This window comes from Solea solea, chromosome 6 (assembly GCF_958295425.1).
Source record: "Solea solea chromosome 6, fSolSol10.1, whole genome shotgun sequence".
NCBI lineage: Eukaryota > Metazoa > Chordata > Actinopteri > Pleuronectiformes > Soleidae > Solea > Solea solea.
The window spans coordinates 20,978,789-21,001,732 of NC_081139.1; the positions used below are offsets into that span (position 1 = coordinate 20,978,789).

At 41.3% G+C, this 22,944-nt stretch overlaps 3 protein-coding genes across 4 annotated transcripts in view; all 3 read right to left on the minus strand.

The window, feature by feature from the left end:
- Positions 1-5,878, minus strand: part of LOC131461288 (zinc finger protein 385A-like) — a 30,361-nt gene extending 24,483 nt beyond the window's left edge. The window contains exon 1 of one of the 2 annotated variants that reach the window (XM_058632445.1): positions 5,458-5,878. In XM_058632445.1, coding sequence (XP_058488428.1) covers positions 5,458-5,470 — 13 coding nt within the window. In that variant the 5' untranslated portion in view covers positions 5,471-5,878. Of the gene's footprint in view, positions 1-1,854; positions 2,354-5,457 lie in introns of those variants that run through there. The other variant, XM_058632446.1, reaches the window with a different exon arrangement.
- A 6,212-nt stretch (positions 5,879-12,090) lies between these two features.
- On the minus strand, positions 12,091-15,016 carry LOC131461298 (neurogenic differentiation factor 4-like). The gene is made up of 2 exons (XM_058632459.1): positions 14,866-15,016; positions 12,091-13,740 (listed from the first exon to the last, which is right to left on the minus strand). Exon 2 carries the CDS (start codon positions 13,734-13,736, stop codon positions 12,732-12,734), a length of 1,005 nt encoding a protein of 334 aa, XP_058488442.1. The 5' UTR covers positions 13,737-13,740; positions 14,866-15,016; the 3' UTR covers positions 12,091-12,731.
- Positions 15,017-19,068: 4,052 nt separating this feature from the next.
- Positions 19,069-22,859, minus strand: endou (endonuclease, polyU-specific). Its single transcript, XM_058632455.1, has 9 exons — positions 22,796-22,859; positions 22,570-22,692; positions 22,356-22,478; positions 21,351-21,522; positions 21,052-21,257; positions 19,929-20,042; positions 19,733-19,839; positions 19,516-19,658; positions 19,069-19,430 (listed from the first exon to the last, which is right to left on the minus strand). Exons 1-9 carry the CDS (start codon positions 22,851-22,853, stop codon positions 19,310-19,312), a joined length of 1,167 nt encoding a protein of 388 aa, XP_058488438.1. The 5' UTR covers positions 22,854-22,859; the 3' UTR covers positions 19,069-19,309.
- Positions 22,860-22,944: the final 85 nt, after the last annotated feature.

A 22,944-nucleotide genomic window follows, 5' to 3' on the forward strand; every position in this document is an offset into this window, starting at 1 on the left:
TCACTCCACATTTCCCATTACTTTTGAGAGATTAGAATCAATACATCATGTCTGTGACAGCTTCTTTTTTTGGCATTTAAACAACAAGGGTTTTTTTTTTGTTTGTCTTTCCCTTTTGGGTACAGGCTATAAAATATACATACTGTAACTATAGACTGTCAGGCATATGAGGCCATCTTTGCTTCTTCTGGGTTTGATTTGTGAGACGGTTTGTTTCAGGCTTCACAGATGAATGAAATGTGTGTCAAACATACAGTCATTCTGACATTCCTCCTTTTCATAATTGGCTTGAACATATACAGTATATATACAGTATATATATATATATATATATATATATATATATGTATATATATATATATATATATATACATATATATATATATATATATAACTTTTACTGGTTGACTGAACAATGATGCAAGCCATTAACTTTTCTTCGTGCTGAGAGAGGTCTTTGCATCAGGCTGGAGGAAGCCTCAGCTCGTTTTTAAATAAATAAAGACCTCAAACCTCTGGGTCTGAAATATTCATCATAAAAATTACACAAGAGTTACTAAACTGCATTCCACTCTGCTCTGCATTGAGGGAGAGGAGCCAGCTTTAGCACATTTCTTTCATGCTCCACCACTGATTGTGTTGCCGTATTTATAATTTTCCCTCCAGTCCAAAAGACAAAAAATACAGTGTTTGGATGGCAGTGGCTGCAGCTGTGTTTGGAGAGAAAGGGTTTTGTTGGTCATGCACTGCAGGAAAAAAGAGAGGAGAGGAAAGTTTCCCCTGATTTGCTCAACACGGTCTCTGTTATCACCTTCCATGGACGCTATTTCTGTCTCTGGGGCTACATCTCCGTCTGAAGGGAAACTAATATAGTGTATAAAACCCCATCAGCCCAAGTTGTAGTGATCATATGTCGCTGTGTTCAGTGTCTAATGTACACAGGGTTAAAGCTTCTGCATCAGGATAGGGATTACCACAAGCACAAGCTTACAATTAGATCACATGAATTCTCAGGCAAAGGGGTAAGAGCAAGCAAACAAAAATAGTCAAATATTGAGTCAGCACACATGTGAACACTGAACAAGGTCATGTAGTGAATCACATTTCTCTGTCACTATAGAGGTTAGCGTTATTATCTGTAAACTCACACAATGAAACGTTGAAATTGAAAAGTCTGTGTGTTTGCAGCCAGAAAAATAAAATAAATAAATAATCATAATTCAGCAGTACTGTAGGGTCTGTGTTTTGGCTGATTGCACAAAATCATTTTGACTCAACACAGTTAAAACTGAATTTGCATTTAGATTTGTTTTAAACGGTGCCCTGTGTTGATTTGTGTTCGGATGCATCGTTTATGCATCATTTATTTTACTCTATTGTAACCAGTCTTATCTTAATATCTTATCAATTTACAAAGAGTGCCGTGTAATTATGGCATACTTTGTGTGTAATAGTAAAGAAACCCATTTTAAAGAAAACTAAAATTGCTGCTGTCCTTGTGTGTGTTAGACATTGTGTTTTTACTGTCTTATGTATTAACATTGTGAGTAAATGTGAATAATGCAATGACTGCTGGATAGATAGATAAATAAATAAATGAAATATGAAAGTATAGATTCTGTAATCTCTTGAACTGAGTTAAAAAAACAAAAAACAACCAAAGGCGACCCTTTGATTAAGAACTATATATCTGAGTGAACAGACCGTCTGAGATAAACCTAAACAGCACACACAGCTAAAAGTTTGAATGATCATCATGAAAGCAGAATGTTTTCTAACTGTAAAAAGAAAAAAAGAAAAGAAATAATAATAAATGACTGCTAAAAGACAGAAAGCTTTTCAGCACCGTCTTACCCAAGATCATCCTATATCCTTCCACTGTCAACTTCTCCTCACGTTATCTCCCTCCTGGACTCCTTTTCTTCTTTGATCAGCTACTGGCGGTGACTCAAACCTCAAAACTTAAAACTCAGAGCAAATGTGGAAAAAAACATCCATCATTTTGCAATCCTTTGTGCCGTGCCTCTTCTCCTGCTCTGCTCACCTCATGCACATGAGATGCTTCTTGTCCTTCAGAGCTCGACACGCGGCTCTTGTTAAGCCAGGTGGGGAGGAGGAGGAGGAGGAGGAGGAGGAGGAGGAGTAGTAGTACAGCAGCAGCAGCAGGCAGCAACAGCAGCAGCAGCAGCAACAGCAGCAGCAGCAGCAGCACACACTGCAACACAACAAACAGTCTACTGCAAGGACGCCTTATATTTATCCACTCTTATGTATTCACTCCAGCAGGAGCAACACCAGAGGATACAGCTGAGATAGAGGTTTCCCTCACTGGAGGAATCTCTGCATCACCACCATCTCTCTCTCTCCTTCTCTCTCTCTCTCTCTCTCTCTCTCTCTCTCTCTCTCTCTCTCTCTCTCTCTCATATTTTGGGGTTGGGTATAACTTAAAGGCACCTTGCAGTCCAAAGCCACGATTGGCTGAAGGCTCGGCCAATGAGAGCAGAGAGTGCTTAGGTTTTTCTTGGGGTATTTGAATCAGGAGGCAGAGTGATAATGCTGCTGTCAATTCTGCTCCCCCTCCACTTCTCTCTGTCACCCCCTCCTCTTCTGCTTACTATTGACCAACCTCTTTTTTTCTTTCCCCCCCCCCCCTCTCTCTCTCTCTTTCTTTTCTTTCTCACTTAATTCTCTGCATCACGCTCCACCGTGACGGCATCTGAAACATGACCTGAGTACATTAATGTTTGCCCTTGCAAAAAAAACTGAGGCTGTGAATCCCCTCTGGTCGTCTCTCTCTCTATCTGTCCGTCAGGCTGTTTTTTTCACAGAGGTCTGTGGTGTACTTAGAAGAAATGCTGACAGAGTTATAGCTCTGTAGTTGCCCTCCCAGACAACTGTGTGAAAAGGGAGGCAGACAGACAGAGATGGAGGCTGACAGGTTGAGAGACTGGATGAAGCATCGGAGGGAGGGGAAAGGGAGATTGAGGTTAACGCTGGCTGACTTGGGGATGAAAGTGTAAGGTGAGGCAGCGTGGAAAACGAGGTGAAGCAGCAGGATGAAGGTGGACGCTGACAGATATTCACAGGCAGCTCAATGACCTCAAAAAAAAACAAAACATACATACACATCTGTAAAGATAACATTTTAGAGGATCATGCTTTTTTCCCCAAAAAAACAGGGCTCATATCTGAATTAACTTGAAGGTTCGACTTTAACGTTAAGGTTATGGATAAATCAAGTTTAGGCTGTCCAAATAAATGGAAGTCAATGCAGAGTGCAAAGAAGAAAAGCTGCATATGCGTGTGTGTGTGTGTGTGTGTGTGTGTGTGTGTGAGAGAGTGAGAGATGGAGAGAGATAGGGTTTCCTCATTAGTAGAGTTGGGCTGAATAATGCAGCAAGGTGTATTGTTGTGGTCAATGGGCCAGGTGCTAATGTGGCTGTCTGAGGATGGAGGACAGACACAGCATGACTTTAATGGATGTCACCATGGAAAACTGAAACTGGACCTTTGGACTCAGGTGACACACACCATCCTGCATGTGTGTGTGTGTGTCCGTCTCCGCTGGTTCTCAGAGAAAGAGCGCTGAAGGGCGCTGTTCCCAGGTTCACACAAAATAGTTGTGGCTTTGAGGGGATAAGCTCAGTTATATGTTTTACCACTAACCTGGGATGAGTTTTTTTAAATGTTGTTGCAGCCCACAAACAGGTGACAGAGCAGATGCAGGTCTCACAATTTTCTGTTGGTAACACAAAATTCAGTATTATTCAGTACTATTTAAGTCTGTTTTTAACGTCTCTTTTTCAGTGCAGGGGCATTGATTTGTTTATTTTGGACGTTTTCTATCACTATATGTTTGGAAAAACATTGATAACGTTTTGATTTATGGGATCTCATGCACTTGACCTTAAAAACAATAGTCAGATATAGGGACAGCTAAAAAGAGTTTTCAAAGATTTAAAATGTTTAGCACAAAATCCAAATAGTGTCCAAATTAAGCTTTAGAACTAAGTGTTTCTTGCATCATGAATTCTACTGATTCCATAATAATAGTAAATTAAAATAATTGCTACGTCAGTGGCCCGCGACCCTCCTGTGGAGGATCAAGAGGTAGAAAATGGATGGATGGCTAAGTCAGTGGACTCCTGTCTGTGTGGTAGAACATTTTTGAAAACTGCGTTGTAATATATGCTAATACTGTAGCAGCCTACCATCCTGAAATGTGTCTAAAGAATAAATGAACTTAGGTTCATGGTTTCGAAGGTGGATGTGGGCCCATAATTGTGTTGACAGGATTGTTCAACTCTAATTTCAGAAGTAAATCCTTCAATTTAAACGTTCTGCCGGTCTTTAATGAGGTCTTTATCGAAAGTGAGATTACCAAACTATGAGGCCAAAGAGACATATATTTGGATGAGGGTGAGCTGAAGAAATGCTTAGTTTAATTAATTAGGATCCACCGTTTGCTACTGCATTACTGCGGCTGTTCTTCCTGGGGTCCACATTAACTTCCAATGTCATCATAATTGCCCACTGATCACAGATAAAACCTGTCACACACACACTCTGCCAATCTGACAGCTGTGCGAGGAAGCCGGAGAACCCGGAGAACCTGGAGAAAACCCATGCATACACGGGGAGAACATGCAAACTCCATGCAGAAAGGTCTGTGACGTATTCATATTTTTCTCATCGTATATCATGTCTGCTGTTTGTGTTTTATGACTTATCATTTGTTCAGAGATGATGTGGACTGAAGCCGAGGCACAAACATACTAACTGAGAAGCAGCCGGCTGTGTTTTGGTTGTAAATCAATGTAATGTATCGACAAACAAACAGTGTGTTAAAGTGAGAGCAGCGCAGGCCGAAGGCTGGGGAGCTATGAGCTGCACCTCGGAGGGTTAAGACAGGTGTTGGGTTTTCTTTTTTATTTCACTATTTCTCAAAAAAGTGATCTGATGAAGGTTCAGAATGTTTGAGGCAACGAGCCTTGGATTTATTCACGTGCAATTTTTGTGGTGCAATAGAAACCATCACAATAAAACCACAGCTCCTGTGAAAGTCGTGTAGCAAAATCATTTTAAAATATTTGGTTTTGTGGATGTGCACTCTTTCTCTGTGCTTAAATGTCTCTCTTGCAGTACGTGTACAGACAGAGCCTCCTTTCTTTAAGTATATCGTTCTTACTCTCTTCTCCCCTGATCTATGTCATAAGGTTGAGGGTCACACAAGGTCTAAATACAGGGGTCTTGTCCGACACTGAGACTACCTCTGATCAAAGAGAGAAAACTTCAAAGCCTCATATGAGACGATCACTCACTCTTCTGCTCTGAATATTGCAATAATGAGAAGATCCAGGCTGATCCAGCTTCTCTGTGCATGTTCAAGTGATCAAAGGAAGAATGCTCACAGTGGTGGGCGGCGTTACTTTGTTCCGTAGTCAGTTACGCTCTTACCTGAGCCCCACATTGGTCACCTCTGTTCTTCACAAAGCTCGAGGTGATCCAGATCCTCTGTCCAGTAGAGACTCCAGAGACCAGTGCGTCAGCCGGCACACGGCAACACTGGCAGAAGTCCTCTTTGATTTGCAATCTTCAAATTAATTTGTTTCAAGCACTGAGCAACATGAGTGCAGACTTCAGACCAGTGAGCTGAAGGCTGGAGAGCGAAATGCTCTGTGCAGGCAGACACAAGTGTAGCTGCATCTTCTTCATCTTCCTCACAATCACTGTCTCTCCCTTTGACCTGCTCTTTTCAGATTCCTTTTGACACCTCTGTGGTTCCCCTCTGTTTCCCCTTCATGCTGCCAACTCTTTAATGAGAGCAAAGGAAACAAGTGCACGAGATTCCAGGGCCTAATTCTGCCTCTTAGGAGGGGGGAACCTAATATGTGAGGACAACTGTAGAAGGAGGGAGAATTTAGGCAGGGGGGAGATTGTAAGGAGAGGGAGGGGCTCGGCGTGGGTGTGTGTTTTCTTGTATTTGTTACATTTGTAGCACATTTTCTGGCATAAACACTGACCTTGTCAGGAACAGTTGTCCTCTATTCATGGAGACCAATACCTGTCATGACTCCTGGTTTACTACAGGCACTTTTTGTTGTTGTGTTGTTCTTTCTGTCTTCTTAACCTTGGGTCTTAGTTTCTGTTTTTCTTCGATTCTCTTGTTATTTTCCTGATTTATTTGTTTTAATTGTATTTTTTCCTGTTTCGTTAAACTTCCTGCCCTGTTGTCACCTGTGTTTAATTAGTCTTGCCTCCAAGTGTATTTAGTCTCTGTGCTCCCCAGTGTCGTGTTATCCTGTTTCAGACTAATGCAAGTCACACACACAAGATCAAATCAAAATGAAAGAGCTGAATTTGTCCACAAAATGTCTTTTTTTCCAACCTTGTGTCAGTTTACCTCCTGGTGAGGCGACGTGCTGGGTTAGCTGTGATGATGACGATAAATGTGAATGGCTGTGAAATAAACATAGTGACACAACATTTACAAACATGATAGTGTGGGAATGTCGTATGCTTGCAGGTTGATTCCTCACTGCTGCTATTTAAGGTGTCGATTCAGATCGGATATCATGTATGTGCTTGCACGTGTTGTTTCGGCGAGGTACGACTGTATTAGGTGAAGGAGCTGGAGGAGAGGGCTGAGGTGAGACTGACGCATGGTCTAACTCTGATGTACTCAAAAGCCTCGGCTCTTTTGGAATATGGAGTGCAAATGTAGGGTTAAGTGTAGTCCATCAACGTTATGAACAGTTTACGGACATCTAGTGCGTGAAGAGCTCTTTTGTAAATGTGAGCAGTTAAAACAGAGACACTGTCCTGTCCGGCTTAGCGCGGTCCCATTCTGACATTCCTGAGCAGGAGATGTCTGTGTAAACTAAATTTAACCTTCCCTTTCATTTCATTTGCATATAACGGACACACACTAACACCCTCTGGCAATGTGCCACGTAAGGGTCAGGTTTGGGGACAGTGGGGAAGGACGCCAAAGTGGAGTAGTAAGCATATTTCACCGGAGGATACAGTTACAAACACACACAGGTTTGCGCAGCTACTTTTATTAGGACACTGCATTGACTTCCATTCATTTGGACAAATTAAACAAAACGGTACCATAACCATAACTATTTACTCTGTATTTAAACCCTAATCATTACCTAACCAAATCAGGCTCTACCTCACTAAGGTCAGTGTTTATGCCAGAGAAGGTCCTAAAGAGGTAACAAATACAAGTACACACACATACACACACATACATAGTCCTTCCCTTGTCCCTCTCAGGGTCAATCCTCTCATTCTCTCTCTAAATATATACTTTTCTTTTTACAAGACTTCCCACCATGACATTATTACAGTCTCTGACTGATCTATTTGTGCTCCAAAAGTGTTTATGTGCGTCTCCTTTGCCCTGGACATGTAGAGCAGCATGAATGTAACAACTCACTCAAGCAGCACATTACTGTAAGCCCCTGCTGGCCACTGAGACGTGTTTACTTATGTTCTCCACGCAAATAAAGAATAAATATTAAATAGTGAATTAATAATAACGCATCTTGTGGTCACACACAAACTTACTTCTTTACATATTCCTCAAAATTGATTCATTCATTCACCAACATGAATTCAATTTTTACATAAATATAACTTCTTTATTTTTTATCCAAACAATGGTAGAGGGAACTGTCCAAATAAATAAAATCACTCAATCCACACACAAGCAGTTGAGAAGGTTTTGCTGTCAGTTGTCCAGTGCAAAAAAAAACCTGTCAATTTAAATTTTAACTTGATTATGCGGTGATGTGTAAGCTTAAGAGAGCAACATTTCTACCAGGATCTATAAAAGAAGATATTAAGTAAATAGTGGCAATCCATTCATTTATTGTCAAGACACATTTAGTTGATCTCATAGTTCAAACCGGACCCCACTGTAACTTATTCTGTTTAAGTAAAGGATCCATTTGACTTTTTCTTATGATTCTTTTTGCCTTACTACAGTCCTAATGTTTCTTCAGGGGTTTCTTGATGTTGCTTTGTTACAAAGGCACATTGAGTTTCATATTTGATCCCTGGCAAACCTTGTGCTAAAAGATCATCATCCAATACATTCTTGTTCTTGTGGAGCTTATACAAATGAGTGGGGGGGATGCAAAATGTAGTATTTGCCACAGTTAGATTCATCAAACACATCGTTTGTTTTGGCTCCATTCTGCCTCAGTGTAGCCAGCAGTGCTGAGAGGGGTCTTTTTGTTCTTACTTTTTCTCACCAACTTCATTCTTTTTCCCATACACCTTTTAATTCCAGTGCTTCTCTTGAAGATTTAATCAGTCATATTTTCCCTAATTAATCCCTTTTCATGTCCTTTCACGCTAAATAATTACAGAGTTTGATGCGTTTGCTTGCTAGATAGAGAGGACAGCATGCAGATTCCTGATAGAGCACAGTCCCCAGGTACCTTCATTAGCCTGATTATTCACATCCAAACACTCTCCATTAACTGGTTTTCATGTAAATAGGTTAATTCTATTCCCACTCTTCACTCACTCTGCTGGCACACAATGCTTTGCAGATGACAACTCACTCAAGTGTTGACACTCTCTATGTGTATGCAACATTAGAAACCAATATTTTATCTGCAAAGACTGTGAAACATATTTAACTAATGACTGAATGTCAATCTGCAGGAAAGTCAAGCAATGAAGGGACATTTTCATTTTTCCACTACGGAGAACCATGGGCAGACAATACTGCAGCAGGTTGTATTATGGTGACACCTAGTGGTCAAATGCTCGTCTTTCATCCAACTACAGATTATATTTAACCACTTGGTGGCAGTACAATTTTATTCTCCTTATTTGCAGATTTTGTTGCGAACAAAACTAAATCACTTCTTTTAGTTTTTTTGTTTTTTGTTTATAATAGGACTAATGTTTGCTTAATTGAATTTCACATTTTGCTTTTATTGTTTTTATTATTTTATTTTTTTAAATCATTGGTGTCTGATAAGTGTGTAGTCCTGCATGAATGCACAATACCTGCAGGATTGTGTGTGTCACAGATGGAGAGCTGCTGCCCTCACTGCCCCTCTTCCCTCAGGATTAGTGAGTTAATGCAACCGTTCAGACACTGAGCTCCCATCAGCTGCTTAATAATGTTTTATCCCAAATAACACAACATGCACTCTGAAACAGAGTGCACACATCAAGTGTATAAACCAATACCAATATCCCAATGACAACTAATACTTTACATGTTTTTATGGTTGACTTACAGATAATAGTAAAATTTATATCCACTCAACTTGACCATTAAAAAAATGAAATTTTTAGAACTTGAGTTTTGATGTTCATGTCCAAAACTTTCAAATAGTGATTCCTAGTGTGTGGTAATTATCCACATATTGAATTGTGACTTTTTTTACACATTCACCTCATAGCTGTTCAGTAACTGAATGACTTAATGACACCGTATTTAAAGCTGCAGTGCATAACCTTTTTAATATTGTTGTTGTTATTCTGCCTCTGTTTGGTCTCCATGAACAGAAACATGTGCCCTTCATCTGAAATGAGACTCTGTTAGACAATACCAGCAAACCTGACTGAGAGAGCATGTGTGTGTATATACAGCAGCAGCACAGGACAGACAAGAGGCATTAATCCCATAAAACTGCTGAGTAGTAGAACTCACTTCTGAAATGTTATGGGTAAATTTCTTTGTGTTTTTCAGTCATACTCCAAACTGTTTACAGTCGACTCCCTTCACAAGGGCATTGTTGCCGTTTGTCTGTCTTGACATAAAACCCAATGTCCCAGGAGACATGTGATCTAAACTCTCGCTATGCTGAGAGACACAGAGAGAGTCGTGTAGAGCTGATAGACTTAATCAGCATCGTGTTCACTCATTTGACAATAGTTTGAATGTAACTTACATTCATCGTCTAGCAATTTATCCTCCACATGTTGCAGGGCAACCACTCACTCACTCACTCAACTATGGGCAATTTAGAGTGTTCAATTAACCTTTGCATGTTTTTGGACATGTGGGAAGAAAGCTGGAGAGAAATGGTAAATGGTATATAGTGCTTTTTTTTTATATCAGTTTTTGCTATTCACCCACTCATACAATGCATTTATGTGCAGGATTTTCACTTCACTTCACTTTCATACCCATTCACATGCTGTGGGCACAGCTGCCAGAACAGCCGTCGGAAGTGACGTGAGGTAAATTTAATACAACCTTCAATTTGAAAGATGACTTGCTGTACCACTGAGCTACTGTCACTTGAGAAACATCAATGTTAAGAAACTGACGCGTACACAGGGAGAACATGCAAACTCCACACAGAAAGGCACGGACTGGGACACGGAAACCGTGTGGCCCACAGTTTTTTCATGTTCAAGCTACACAGTACAGCATTAAATTCAAGTTAATATTGGTGCGATTCCAAATAATTAATCTTTTAAATTACACAAACCCATACAATAAAAAGTTTAATACAGGAAAGAGACTAAAATCCTGAGATTAAAAGTCTAAAGTGAGTGAGTAAGTGAGCTGGCTAAGACAGCAGCAGCACATGAGATATATAGCAGCTCTGCTGTCATCATAGGCTCATCCAGATATCAGAGGGGTCAGGGGTCAAAGAGGGTAAGGGCAAATGCAACCTCTTCTTTATATTGGGTGTAAAAGTCCCCCCTTTTTAAAAGCTAATCCTTTTTTTTACCCTGAAACGTAGCTTTACTATCTTTCATGTGGCTGAATAAACAAGATTCTCTGAGGCCTGATCTGATCTAGGGATGATCAGTGTCTTTAAAGAGCAGGGACGTGTCCTGTTTGTGTTATTCATCCTGTTGATTGAAGTTTGCAGTGAAAATGTGCCGCAAACCCACACCAGCTTATGCTAATCCTCATGAAAACAAAGCTGTATACTTTTCCCATTGCAGGTCAAGCGCTCGATGTTCATCGGCATGTTTTTCAGGATTATGAGCATTTTATCCATAATACAACCTCTAACATTATACTTACCCATCGCTCAGATAGAGAGGCTGTTCAGAAATGTACAGATTTGTAAACTTAACCAACAAAACGTGGATTGCCACTGGTGACCATGACTCTTTGACCATTCCCACCAACGAGCCATGACCCAGTGTGACCTTGTGACCCCTTCACACTGACCTCTCAGTGGGTGGCCTTCACACAGACCAACAAGGACCATGAATCACAAGAAGTAAATGGTAGAGGGCTTGTATTATAGGGCTTTTTTTCAGTCTTGATGACCCCTCAAAGCACTTTGCACTCCAGTTTTGCTATTCACCTATTCACACCCATTCACTCACACATTCATACAGTGCATCTATATGCAGCAGCACTTTTTCTATCACACATCTATCAATCCTAGTCACAGCCAGCACTGAACCACAGCCACTGATATAAAAGAGGCACATTTGTTACTATACATTTCTCTTTTGTATTATACAAATGGTTGTTTTGTCTCTGTATGTCGGCTGTATGCTGGTGACCTCTCACCCAATGTCCGCTTGAAATGGCTCCTCCCACATTGTTTAAAAATATGTGGTTTAGCTAATGGTTTGATGGAAGATATCGTTGTTATTGAATCAAAGAAGAGGGAAGCTCAGGCTTTTCTGACACTTTCTTTAGAGATAATACAGAATGTGTATGTGTTCCTGAACGTCTCTGGGTTTCTTTGAAAGGTCAACAGACAGCCGTGCATGTAGCCTATTCCGTGTGTTACTGGTGAGTATGGCCTGAGCAGATACCAGACCAAGGATTACACAGTCCTAGTGTCATTGAAGTCGGCCTGCCAGCCATGTTAATCATAAATCTTTATCTTAGGTTCCTGACTCGCACATCCTCCCTTTCATTAAAAGACTGGGCACGGATTAGTGAAGCTAAATCCCAGAGATCAAGGGAGAAAAACGACAATGTTGCAAGTAAACAGTATTGCTTTCTGTGAGATAGATAGATAGATAGATAGATAGATGCTAGCTAGCTAGCTAGCATCTATCTATCCATCCATCTATCTATCTATCTGTCTGTCTGTCTGTCTGTCAATCACAAAATCCATGGACAGATTAATTTTTTAGTTTTTTAATTAACATCAACTTTTCCCAAAGAAACTGATACAATCATAATGATAAAAAAAAAAACATTACATCACATCCTATGTGAAATCTATAGAAAATTAGATAACCTGAGAATATGTTTTACTTCACCTTTATCTCTCGGTCTATCACTTCACATCTATTTCCTTTTTCTTTGTTTTATCCGTGTATTTTCCCCCTAAAGTACCACACTGTACTGTTAAGCTACACCTGACTGAGATTTCAGTGCAAAACATGAAGTAAGACCTAGCTAAGAAAACTGGACACAAATAAAAATAAAAGTCACTACAGGAAACAAACCATTCATCTAAGTAACAAAGAAAGAAGAGGCTTTGGCCACAAATATATACAAAAGAAAACAAACAGACATACAGTACATAGTCCATATATACGGTGTTAAATAAAGGAATAAATAAAAAATACTTTAATTTATGTAGAATATGTGACGTCGCCAGAGCTAAATCAGAAGTGCTGATATTACAGTAACTGGACATCTAGTCAAAATGGCCATGTTAGACTTTTTGGTAATCAGTTTTAAGGAAAATGTATTCTATTGAGAAACATCAGTGCTTTTAGTCTTTAAGTCCAAGAGACAACTCTGCTGATCCACTTCAGTCTCTGTAGATGGAGGTTATATGTTGTGGGGGCATGTGTGGTGGATGGTAGGAGTCATACGACCCCTCTGAGTGTCCATCATAGCTGCTCTGAGTCTGATACACGCCCTGGTCCACAGGAGAAGGGGAGTAGTGGTGTTGCGGTGGGTAACGTGGTGAAGGCTCCTGTTTGGGCACCAGGTTGCTGCTGATGCTCATCGGTGGTGTCGGGGGCCCGTCGTATGGTGGGGTCCCCACACCGCCAGTGTTATACTCATGTGGCGAGTGGTTCTCAAATCCTCCTCCCTTAATCGTCCTCAGGTGAAGCAGGTGCGGAGAGTCAAAGGTGCCATATGGGGGACTCGGCAAGCCTGGAGAGGAGTAGCTCACCATGCCACCAAGAGGAGTAGGTGGTGCTCGAACGTTTTGTCTGTCCTCAGGCCTCATCCCAACACTGGGAGCTGGTCCCAGCTGCAGGCAGCCGGCCACCAGGTTGCTGGTGGGCTGCGAGAGTCCCTTACACAGCGTCTCCATGAAAACCCTGCTCTCTGTGGACAAGCCTCCATCCAGCGCCTCAGACAGAGCACAGATGTAGTTGCGGGCCAGTCGCAGCGTATCAATCTTGGACAGTTTCTGGGTTTTGGATTGGCATGGCATGATGCTGCGCAGGTTCTCCAGGGCGTCGTTCAGGCCGTGCATACGTGAGCGCTCCCTGGCGTTCGCTTTCACGCGCCTGGCGCGGAAACGCTCCTGTCGTGCTTTGGTCATGCGCTTTTTCTTAGGCCCTCGTCGTTTGGACTTGTTGTCATCCTCCAGTCCTTCCTCCTCTTCCTCATCTTCGTCATTCTCCTCAGCATCTTCACTGCCCATCTCCCTGACCAGTTCATTTGTTCCAGCTGCTCTGCAGAGATGTGAGGACACGGGTGTGTCTCCATCAGGTGAGCTCATGTCTTCATCTGTCCACTGCAGAGGGCTGACCAGCTCGTCTCCCTCACCTTGTCTCATGTATGGCTTAATCATCATGGTACTGTAAGAGGAAGAACACACGTGGTCAAACACACTGTGCTGCACATCTACACACATATTCATTTAAAACTTCAATTAGCACCATGAAACCTATGTGTTCATTGTAGTTTACACTGTTTTACTTTGAGCTAATCTGTACATGTTGTAATCACTGGGGACATTATTTCAACAGCTTGATTTGGTTTAAGAGTATTTGCTACTGCATGGCCATACTCAAAAATAACAATAACAAAAAAAACAGTACATATATGCTGTTATTAGGTAAACATAGTATATTTGACTTATATTAAGATAATAAAGGCGAAGAAGTAAAGTATATTCTCAGGTTAGAATTGTGAAAATCAATATCTAATATACAGAATATTTCTCATTGGATATGATGTAATCATTCATCATAATTACTGTTATTTTATTCCTAGATAGATAGATAGATAGATAGATAGATGAGAATATACATTATATAGTATAATTATTAAAATTACTTTTCAACCAAGAACCCATTTCAGCACCAGACAGTTCCCTCCCGAGTCACTGCTTCTTTCTTTCTTTTTCTTCCTTTCTTTCTTTCTTTCTTTCTTTCTTTCTTTCTTTTTTTCTTTCTTTCTTTCTTCCGGGGTAATCCCGGTCACCTTGTGAAATGGTAATGCCCCTCTGCGGGATAAAGTCACTGACAGGACTTCAATCTGGGGCATCGCAGGATTTGCTCCGCGGATGAAGCGACGACCATGGGATTAAATGAAAGATCGACTTCCCCCCCAGATCACTGACAGAGCGAGAACGAGCGATTGGATTGAAAAGAGACTTTTGAAAAGACAGAAATATTAATGTCTCGCGCCTGAGCAGACATTTGCTAAATGTCGACTGATTGAGATAAGCTTTTTATGTTTTCCCCTCATTTTCATTAGATATATTGATTGCTGATGACTTTTTAAAACTAGAAAGCAAACCTGCAGAGATAAATCTAAGGTTCAGGGAGCTGGATTAAAAAAATAAATAAATAAATAAATAAATAAATAAATAATAATAATAATAATAAAAGATAAAATAAATCACATCTAACTATCTATCTATATCCTCTGCATAAAAGCTGCATGAAAATCATTTGTATAAAATCAGTAAACTTTACCAGAGTTGATGTTTTTCTTTCTCTCTCGGATGTTGTTGTTGCTAATGTTGCTGATGATGATGATGATGATGTTTCCTCCGTGGGTCACTGACTGGTCTCTCTGTCCATCACATACAGCGCAGAGTGAAGTTTGGAGTGTGTGTCAGTGCAGACTCTGCGGGGACTCCCGGTTTTAACCTCGAAGTTAAAGAAGCTCCTCCTCCTCCCACGCGTCTGCTGACGCGCTGGAGCTCGCGCGTGGCCGGCCCGTGGCTCGTGTGTGTGTGTGTGTAATGTATGTCTAGGTATTACTAATGTTGTGGGGACCTAAACCTGCTTACACAGTCACATTATGGGGACTTGTCTTCCCTGTGGGGACAAAAAGCAAGTCCCCATAACGTAAATTACATTTTAAGGTGAATATGTGTTTTAAGGTTAGTTTGAGGTTAGGGTTAGGGTATGTCCCCTCAAGTCATGAATGTCGAACGTGTGTGTGTGTGTGTGTGTGTGTGTGTGTGTGTGGCTCTTTGTTGCTCGCCAAATCCGCGGCACGTTTGCGCGGAGGGGAGACGCGCTCTGACGGCTGAGCCTAACTGTATGTGACAGCTTCAAGTTGCATGCGAGCAGGTGGTCGCTCCATCCATCCATCCATCCATCCCCTCATCCACGATCCCTCCTCCACACTGAGGTGACACGCTGCATGTTCAGTTCATCCTCTGGGAATCATGTCTGACCAGGGGTTCAAGTTTAGTCACGTGAGGAGTTCAGATCTAGTGGGGATTCAAACATAATAAAACTAAAACATGATTTCAGCTTCATAAATGTGAATATATATGTGGATCTACATTTTTTTTATGATTGAGGGTAGATTTACGATCAAAACAGAGCAATAAAATAGAAATAATCTTTACCTGCTTCAACATAGTTCTTACGCTTTAGGGTTCAATACAAACTTTTTCAAGTATTTGTTGCCTATGGATGTGTGTCCAAAAAGTCCAAAACATCTTCAGCATTAAAAATTACAAAAAAAGGAAACAGGACTGTAATTTAAATGGACATTCTGCAAATCATATCCAAAAAGGCATTTGTTTACTGTAGGTAACATATATATTATGGCAGTATCGATCTCGGTATATGAACATTCTGTATATATCATATATTTCTTCATGGGTACCATGAAATGTTGCCAGTTTATCCTACATTTTTATGTATTTTATGAAAATTGTAATGTAGTGTGATGTGTCAGATTGGTTAATTTCCATCTGATGTAACAACAATTATCATGACAACTTCTTAATTGATGGGGGATTTTACAGTGTATTTAGAAGCTGGAAATTGAAAAAAATAAATAAACCTGCATCGATGTAAATAAAGAGATGTGAAGAAAGCAATCTGCAGATATGAGTCTCCCTGAAGTCCACATGGCTGCAGGAAACAGGAGTATAATCGTGGGTTAACATATGTTTAACTTTGGTACATCTGAGGAGCTGGTGTGAGCATCAGCGTGGTTAAGCTGAGAAGTGTGGAGTCAGCACTGAGCACCTACAGTTACTATTACGTCTCATGTCTGCTTCAAACTCAAATTTGCCACACAGCACGAGTTTATGATATAGTTGAAGGTTTGCAGGGAGAGACTAGCTTGTTATCTGTGGGCGGTACTTAAAATAACAAACTCAGTTTAGACTGAAGAGCGGAGAGAGAATATACAGTATCTCAATTAGGATTTAGATTTAACTCAAAGTACTTCACAAGGTAATCTGCCCACCCACTGTATGTGTTCATTATCCCCGGTTCATTCCCAAACCCCCCCCAGGTTTCTGCCTGTCCTATTCCACACCTGCAGCCTGAAATGGGAATAGTAGAGCCGGGCCTCTCACTTCCCCAGAGTGGAATTACCAGGGGAATACGCTAGCTGATGCCTTGTGTCCCTATTGCATATATGCAGACACACGGGCAACAAAATAATGACACTTTTATAAAATAGAATTAGTTTTTTTATTTAGCTTTTTATGTAAGTTTTGAAGGTATTGGTTTGATGCCAGGAACAGTTTGATCCTGACTAATCAGGTCTTCTTTTGCACCTTTATCATTCTTATTTGACCCACTTACTTGTGTCGTTCGTTCTTCTTGGTCCACAAGCGGCGCTCAAGCAAAACTGTACAGTATGTATGCTATAATGTCCCCAGGTCCCTCAGTGCTGGCCACACATGATGAGTCTGTCCTGCAGATGGTCTTCTTTTAAACACATCTCTTATTTTAACACTCTGTGGCTCAGATGCTCATTTATTCTCCACTGGCCGCTCAGCTCACTCAGCATCTTCACAATGCTCAGAGGAGAGTTCCTCCCTCACCCATTCTAGGTATGTTTGTGAGATGGGAATGGAGTTTATGATTAAAAAACAAGGGCAGATAAAACTTCACTTCAGTACACACACGAGTATGACCTTCCCCTGATTCCCCAGTGTTTCTGTGTGTGAAAGTGGGGTAAAAAAAGTGCTTTGTCCATCTGTCATGCTGGAAGTCCTTAGAGAGATGCCAACGCCACAGCATGAGGGGCATGTTGTGTGTATATATATATATATATATATATATATATGTGTGTGTGTGTTTGTGAGGGTTTTCACATGTAGCGATGAGCAGAGATATGCATGTGCAGCAATCAAATTACATTTTCTTCAGGAGCCTTGGACATATTTTCACTGCAGCAATAGTCCGACAAGGTCAGTCCAACAGCCCCAGACTGCATATGTCTGTATCCACTTCAGTACTGATACCATTGTAACACCAATGACAATGCTGTCATCAGAGTGTTTGGAAGGTATAAAAAACAGCAGAGAATGAATGTTGGCCTGTGTTTCATGGTTCCCCATCAACTTTAGAAATGGCCGGCACCTAAGCCAAACATGAACCTCCCTCCAGCCCAGCACCGACCCTGGGGAGACAGGGGTGATGCTGACCATGTGTCCCTCCGCTAACCATCTCATTGATGGACCACAGCAGCACTGAGTAAAACAGTCACCCCCCCTCTCTGCCTGAACCCCTAAACCCCCTTAACCTTACCCTAAACCCTCTGCTGGCCCCCTGTTGTGCGTGCTCATTGGCTGACCGCCTTCAGGCGTCCCTTTTCCACGGGTCTATTGTCTGGCCCCATAAGCAGCTTTGTTTCTGCATGTGCAGCTGGGCTAGCCCGCGCAGCCATTAGCCATAACACGCCAAAAAGAGAGCGGGATAATATAATTACAAAACAAAAGTCAGGTGGCTCGTGAGATCTGCCTGGAGAAGCCCATTTGGGGGAGATGCGAGGACATGCTGGCGGGTGGCCAGCTATAATTCGATTATGAAGTTGTGTGAGCGACAAAAGAAACAATTGGATCTTTTTTCTTTTATTTGCCCCACTGTGATTTAATTTGATTCCTTTGGGGCTTTAAAAAGAGGTCAGTATGAAAAGAGAGAAGATTTACTCTTCTAATTTCTAGAGTCACCAGCTCCGAAAAATGCACCGTTTGTCTGACAACACAGCGAGAGAAATTCTTCCCTGAGCTAACTTTATTGTCACGTTGCTGCACCACTCAAGACTGCATGTGAGGCCAAAATCAGATGAATTGCATTTTCTCTTCAAACCGACTGGTCTTGTGCTCTTGTTTTGCATGAATGCACACAGACTGGTGGACAATGGGATCAGTGGCAGATCCATCTCCTGTAATACTTTCTTTAAACAGGGCTGCGAGTGTGTCCCCCTGTTCTGTCGGCAGACCAGAATTTATCCTGTTAGTCACCCTAGATGAGTGAAAGAGTAAAATCAACCCCCATCCCAGCTGGACACACACGCACACATACACACACACACACTTAACCCCACATGGGGAGTTACACATGCAGCTTTATGGACAGCTGATAAGAACAGGTTTAACTGGTGGCTACTGTTCAAAGCAGGTCAAGCAGAACTGGATCTGTTAATGTCTTTTTGTTTCTATAGTTAATACAGCAAAAGACTGCATTTTGTTTTCTTTTTGTTGTGCATTTAAATAAGACAATAAACAATTGTGTCAGATGCACACTTGCGCTCACTACTGAAGGGTTGGTGTCAGTATTGTGGTTGCTCAGAGCGTGTAAACGGCTATTTTCTTTTTCTGGCCCATTAGGCACTGTTTCGATTGTGCCCCTGGGAGAGCACATTCTCATGCTCTGTCAGGCTGCCCAGAAATGTTTCACCTCAGATGAATCGACTGTCTGGTTCACTGTTTTATTTATGCAGTTGAGCAGGCATGTTTCAGAGTGGGAACATCTTTCAGAAGAACAAAAAATTATTCATAGATTTGAATTTGAAGCTGAAAATGGCGCTTATATTTATTTATTCAGCAACTCTCACTGAGATTGTTTCCTCTATAGGGAATATTATTTTTTTAAAAACATTTATATTATGAGTTTTTGAATGACTCTTTAAGTTGCTTATTGTTTAACAGTCTCAGTTCCTGGGAGTTGCAGGAAAAGCAGAACCGATGAACTTCTTTCCATCACCATAGAAGGTTTTCTCCCAGGTATAGGTTTGGATGATGAGCTCCTTTCCTCCCAGGCTAAGACGACACCTGAGGATGATGGACAATAAAAAATAAATAAATGAGGGAACATTCACCATCTGGGGAACACTGCAGGACATTTGGATTTACTCACTGTTTTCCAGGGCGAGTGATGTAACACAGGCTGTACAGTGCAAAGTCAAACTCAGGGCTGCAGCCCATCACTGCAGATCCGACCTGCTTATAGTAGCCATCCCATTTGAACTGCATCCCCATCACATCAGGGTAGTTCGTCCACTGAGTGATAGAAATGAAGAACATGAATGGAGTGCTTCACATATCACAACATAAACCACACTGTAGATGCTTACAGGCCCATTGAAGCTGTGGCTGTAGTAGTTCAGCTCTCCTCTTTTTTCAAGAAGATAAAACTGGATCCAGTTGTGAAAGCCAGACACCTTTCCCCCCTTGATCTCTCCTATCACACAGAATGTTCATCTTAGTGAAAACACATGTGCATTTATTTTCAACACGGCAACGCTTCAAAGACATCTGCTCTGCCCAAACCTGCAAAGATGTGTTCAAAGCCACTGGAATCCATTTTGTTGTTGTAGCGGGAGTACAGACCGAACCACATCATCTCCAGATCATGAGTGAACTCTTCCTCCGATGCATAGACACCTTAAAATGAAGAATATTTGGTATCACTTTATTTTGATAGTTGATTAGAGAAGTTTGCAAAGTGTGGAGGCCACACATTTTTAAAAGGTTTCGTTAGTACCACATTTATCTGTACATCTTTATTCATATTTGCTAATTACGTAGCAACAGATTATCTTCACAAAGGTATACAAACAATTAATAGTATTTTCATTATATTTGACTTTAAACCAAGTGGCACCCAGTCGTGATGTCACCCATAGGAATATGAACTCCTGTTTTGAAGCCTCAGGATTTGTCATTATGCCAGCACCACGTTGAGGTTTTGCAAACAGATGTCACCTGCAACCGGGCTCCTAATGGACGACACCAACTGTCCATCACACTGGTGTCCACTCATACGTGCTGTGCTTTAATAATATGCTATTGGAAAAGAGCCTGAATTGATGAGTGAGAACATTAACCCCTCATGAAAATGTTAATTAATGTTAAAAATAAAGTGGCGGGCTCTTTTTTCCAATTGACAACAATTCAGAGAGTACTTTTTGCAACGAGTGAAGATGCCCCCTAGTGGCTATTTCATATATATTTTATTTCCTGGTTGGCTATATGTGGAAACAGGAAGACAACATCTGTTTTTTAAATTAATGATCTATACTAAAAACTTATTGTTGATGAGGTGGAGGTTTGTGTGCGGGGTCACATTTGGTCTGAAGGGGATGCTTCTGGACACATTTTCAGTGACGTGCCTGGTCTTATCGGGTCTTTCAACACCATACACCCTCCTCCAGTTGACCCGACTTTGGCTGATCAGACAGCAGCCTGTGTCCAGACAACAGCCTAGCTACTGCCTCTTCGGTGGAACTGTGGATGGCTCTCCTCATTCTACATCCCACCTCTACTGGGAGACATCCTGCTCTCCATCCTGCCTTGTGGCAGCTGCTGACCAGCTCCGAGTATTTTCTAAGCTTTTTTTTTGCAAAGGCCAGGGTTGAACTGTCATGAATGTGCCATTTAGGGACGTAGTTACCTTTTGTGTAAAGGAAGGCAAACAGCTCCCTCCCCAGCTCAGTGTTGGACATGGCCTCCTTGATGAAAGTCTCCTGCTCAGCGAGCTGCTGAGGATTGAAGTCCTCCGCCTGTCCAGTCATCCTCTTATAGTTGTCCAGCACAGCCAGGAAGGCAGCATATGTAGGTCTAGAGAAGAGCGCATCCTCATCCAGGAAGCGGAACAAGCTGGAAATGCAAAACACAAACACCAGATGACACAAAAAAAGAGGTAAATGTGTCCAATGAGATAATGCTATGATAAAAAGACTGTCTGCTCACGGCCTGGGGGACCGATCTGTCTGTGAGCTTGTCTCAGAGTCATGCACCAAAGCCTGAGGGTCAATGATCAACTCTGAGGCTGAGGCCTTGTTCGAGTCCAGAGCATAAAGCGCCTCAGAGATGGCCTTGATGTCAGCATCAGTGATCACACTGCTGCCATCCCCACTATCACCTGTGGATAATCAAAACACACTCACTCATATGCTGTCACAGTCATTTATCCATGTCTATAAAATGTGAAATGACTACAAAATAAATGCTTACAGAATTGTGTATATGTATCATTAACCATGACAACAGTAAAACAGTAATCAGTAATGACTTTGCTAATACATTGGAACTTTGTTCTTTAAAATTAAAATAGTTCTCCTTGCAATTTATTGCATGCCACATTTGTGTTACAGAGAATCTACCTAAAGATATGAACTAGCAGTTCATTTTTGTGTTATTTAGTTCTATAGGGACACCTAGTGGTCATGCTGGGTTTTTTTTTGGAAAAAATTGGAACTGGTGAAGATGAACTAAGATGTTTAAATAAAGTGTATATGTACACACACACACAAACACATTATATATCACTTTTAAACTATAGTCATAAATAATTATTTTGGGCTAGGGCTTATTTTGGGCATTTGGGCTTGTAGTTCAATTTGGATCCTGGTCAATGGCTGAGGTGCACCTGCACAAGGTACCCAACCCCCAATGCTCCTGCACCTGGTCTGTATGTGTGCTTACTACTGGTTTGTAATAAGGTCAAATTCAATACCACTAGTTGGTGTGTGTGCAAATATATAATAAAAAAAAGCATAGTCTCCAACAAAACCACAAACACTAAATGAAAGACAAAAATCCAAGGCTAAAGGTCTTATAAAAAGTTCTACAGGTTTTTTTTGTTGAACTGCTTACTTCTTGGAATTGGTGTACACTACGTAGGACTACTGCAAACAGTAGGAGTTACACAGTACAACACAGGGTCTGTAAGAGGTGGCACGTGGTTGATCTCACCGTCACAGAGGTCTGTGTAGTCACTGCAGCAGTTTTTGTACTGGGTGCACTTGGAGTTGCAGTGGCACTTGTTCTGGGAGTTGTATTTCTCATCACATCTGCCTTTACAAGACGTGGCTCCAGCTAGAAAGAAAATAAATGGACTAATGATAATTAAAAACCTTCTATATGAGTGTATATGTGTTGGTGATTAGTTGTTACAGTCTGCTCTCACCTTTACATAATTCAGCGTAGTCTGAACAACAGTCACTGTAACGCTCACAGGCTGAGTTACACTGGCAGGAGAAATTATTGTTTGTCCCGTAACCACAGCGACCCTGACACGAGTCTAAAGAGTCTGGTAACAAAGAGGAGTATAAGTATATTACAATCCTATTGATATTACATGTAACAATAAATATGCAGTGTGATAATACATCAGTAGGAAAAAATTCACTTACTACTGTATCCCTGGCAGACCAGGGTCACACAAAGTGTGAGGAGTGCAATGACCTTCATCTTGGCTCAGCAACACCCTGAAAATAATGTGAAGTGACCGTCATCATGGTCTCCATTTTATAGCACGTTCCAACTGACCAATCCATAAACA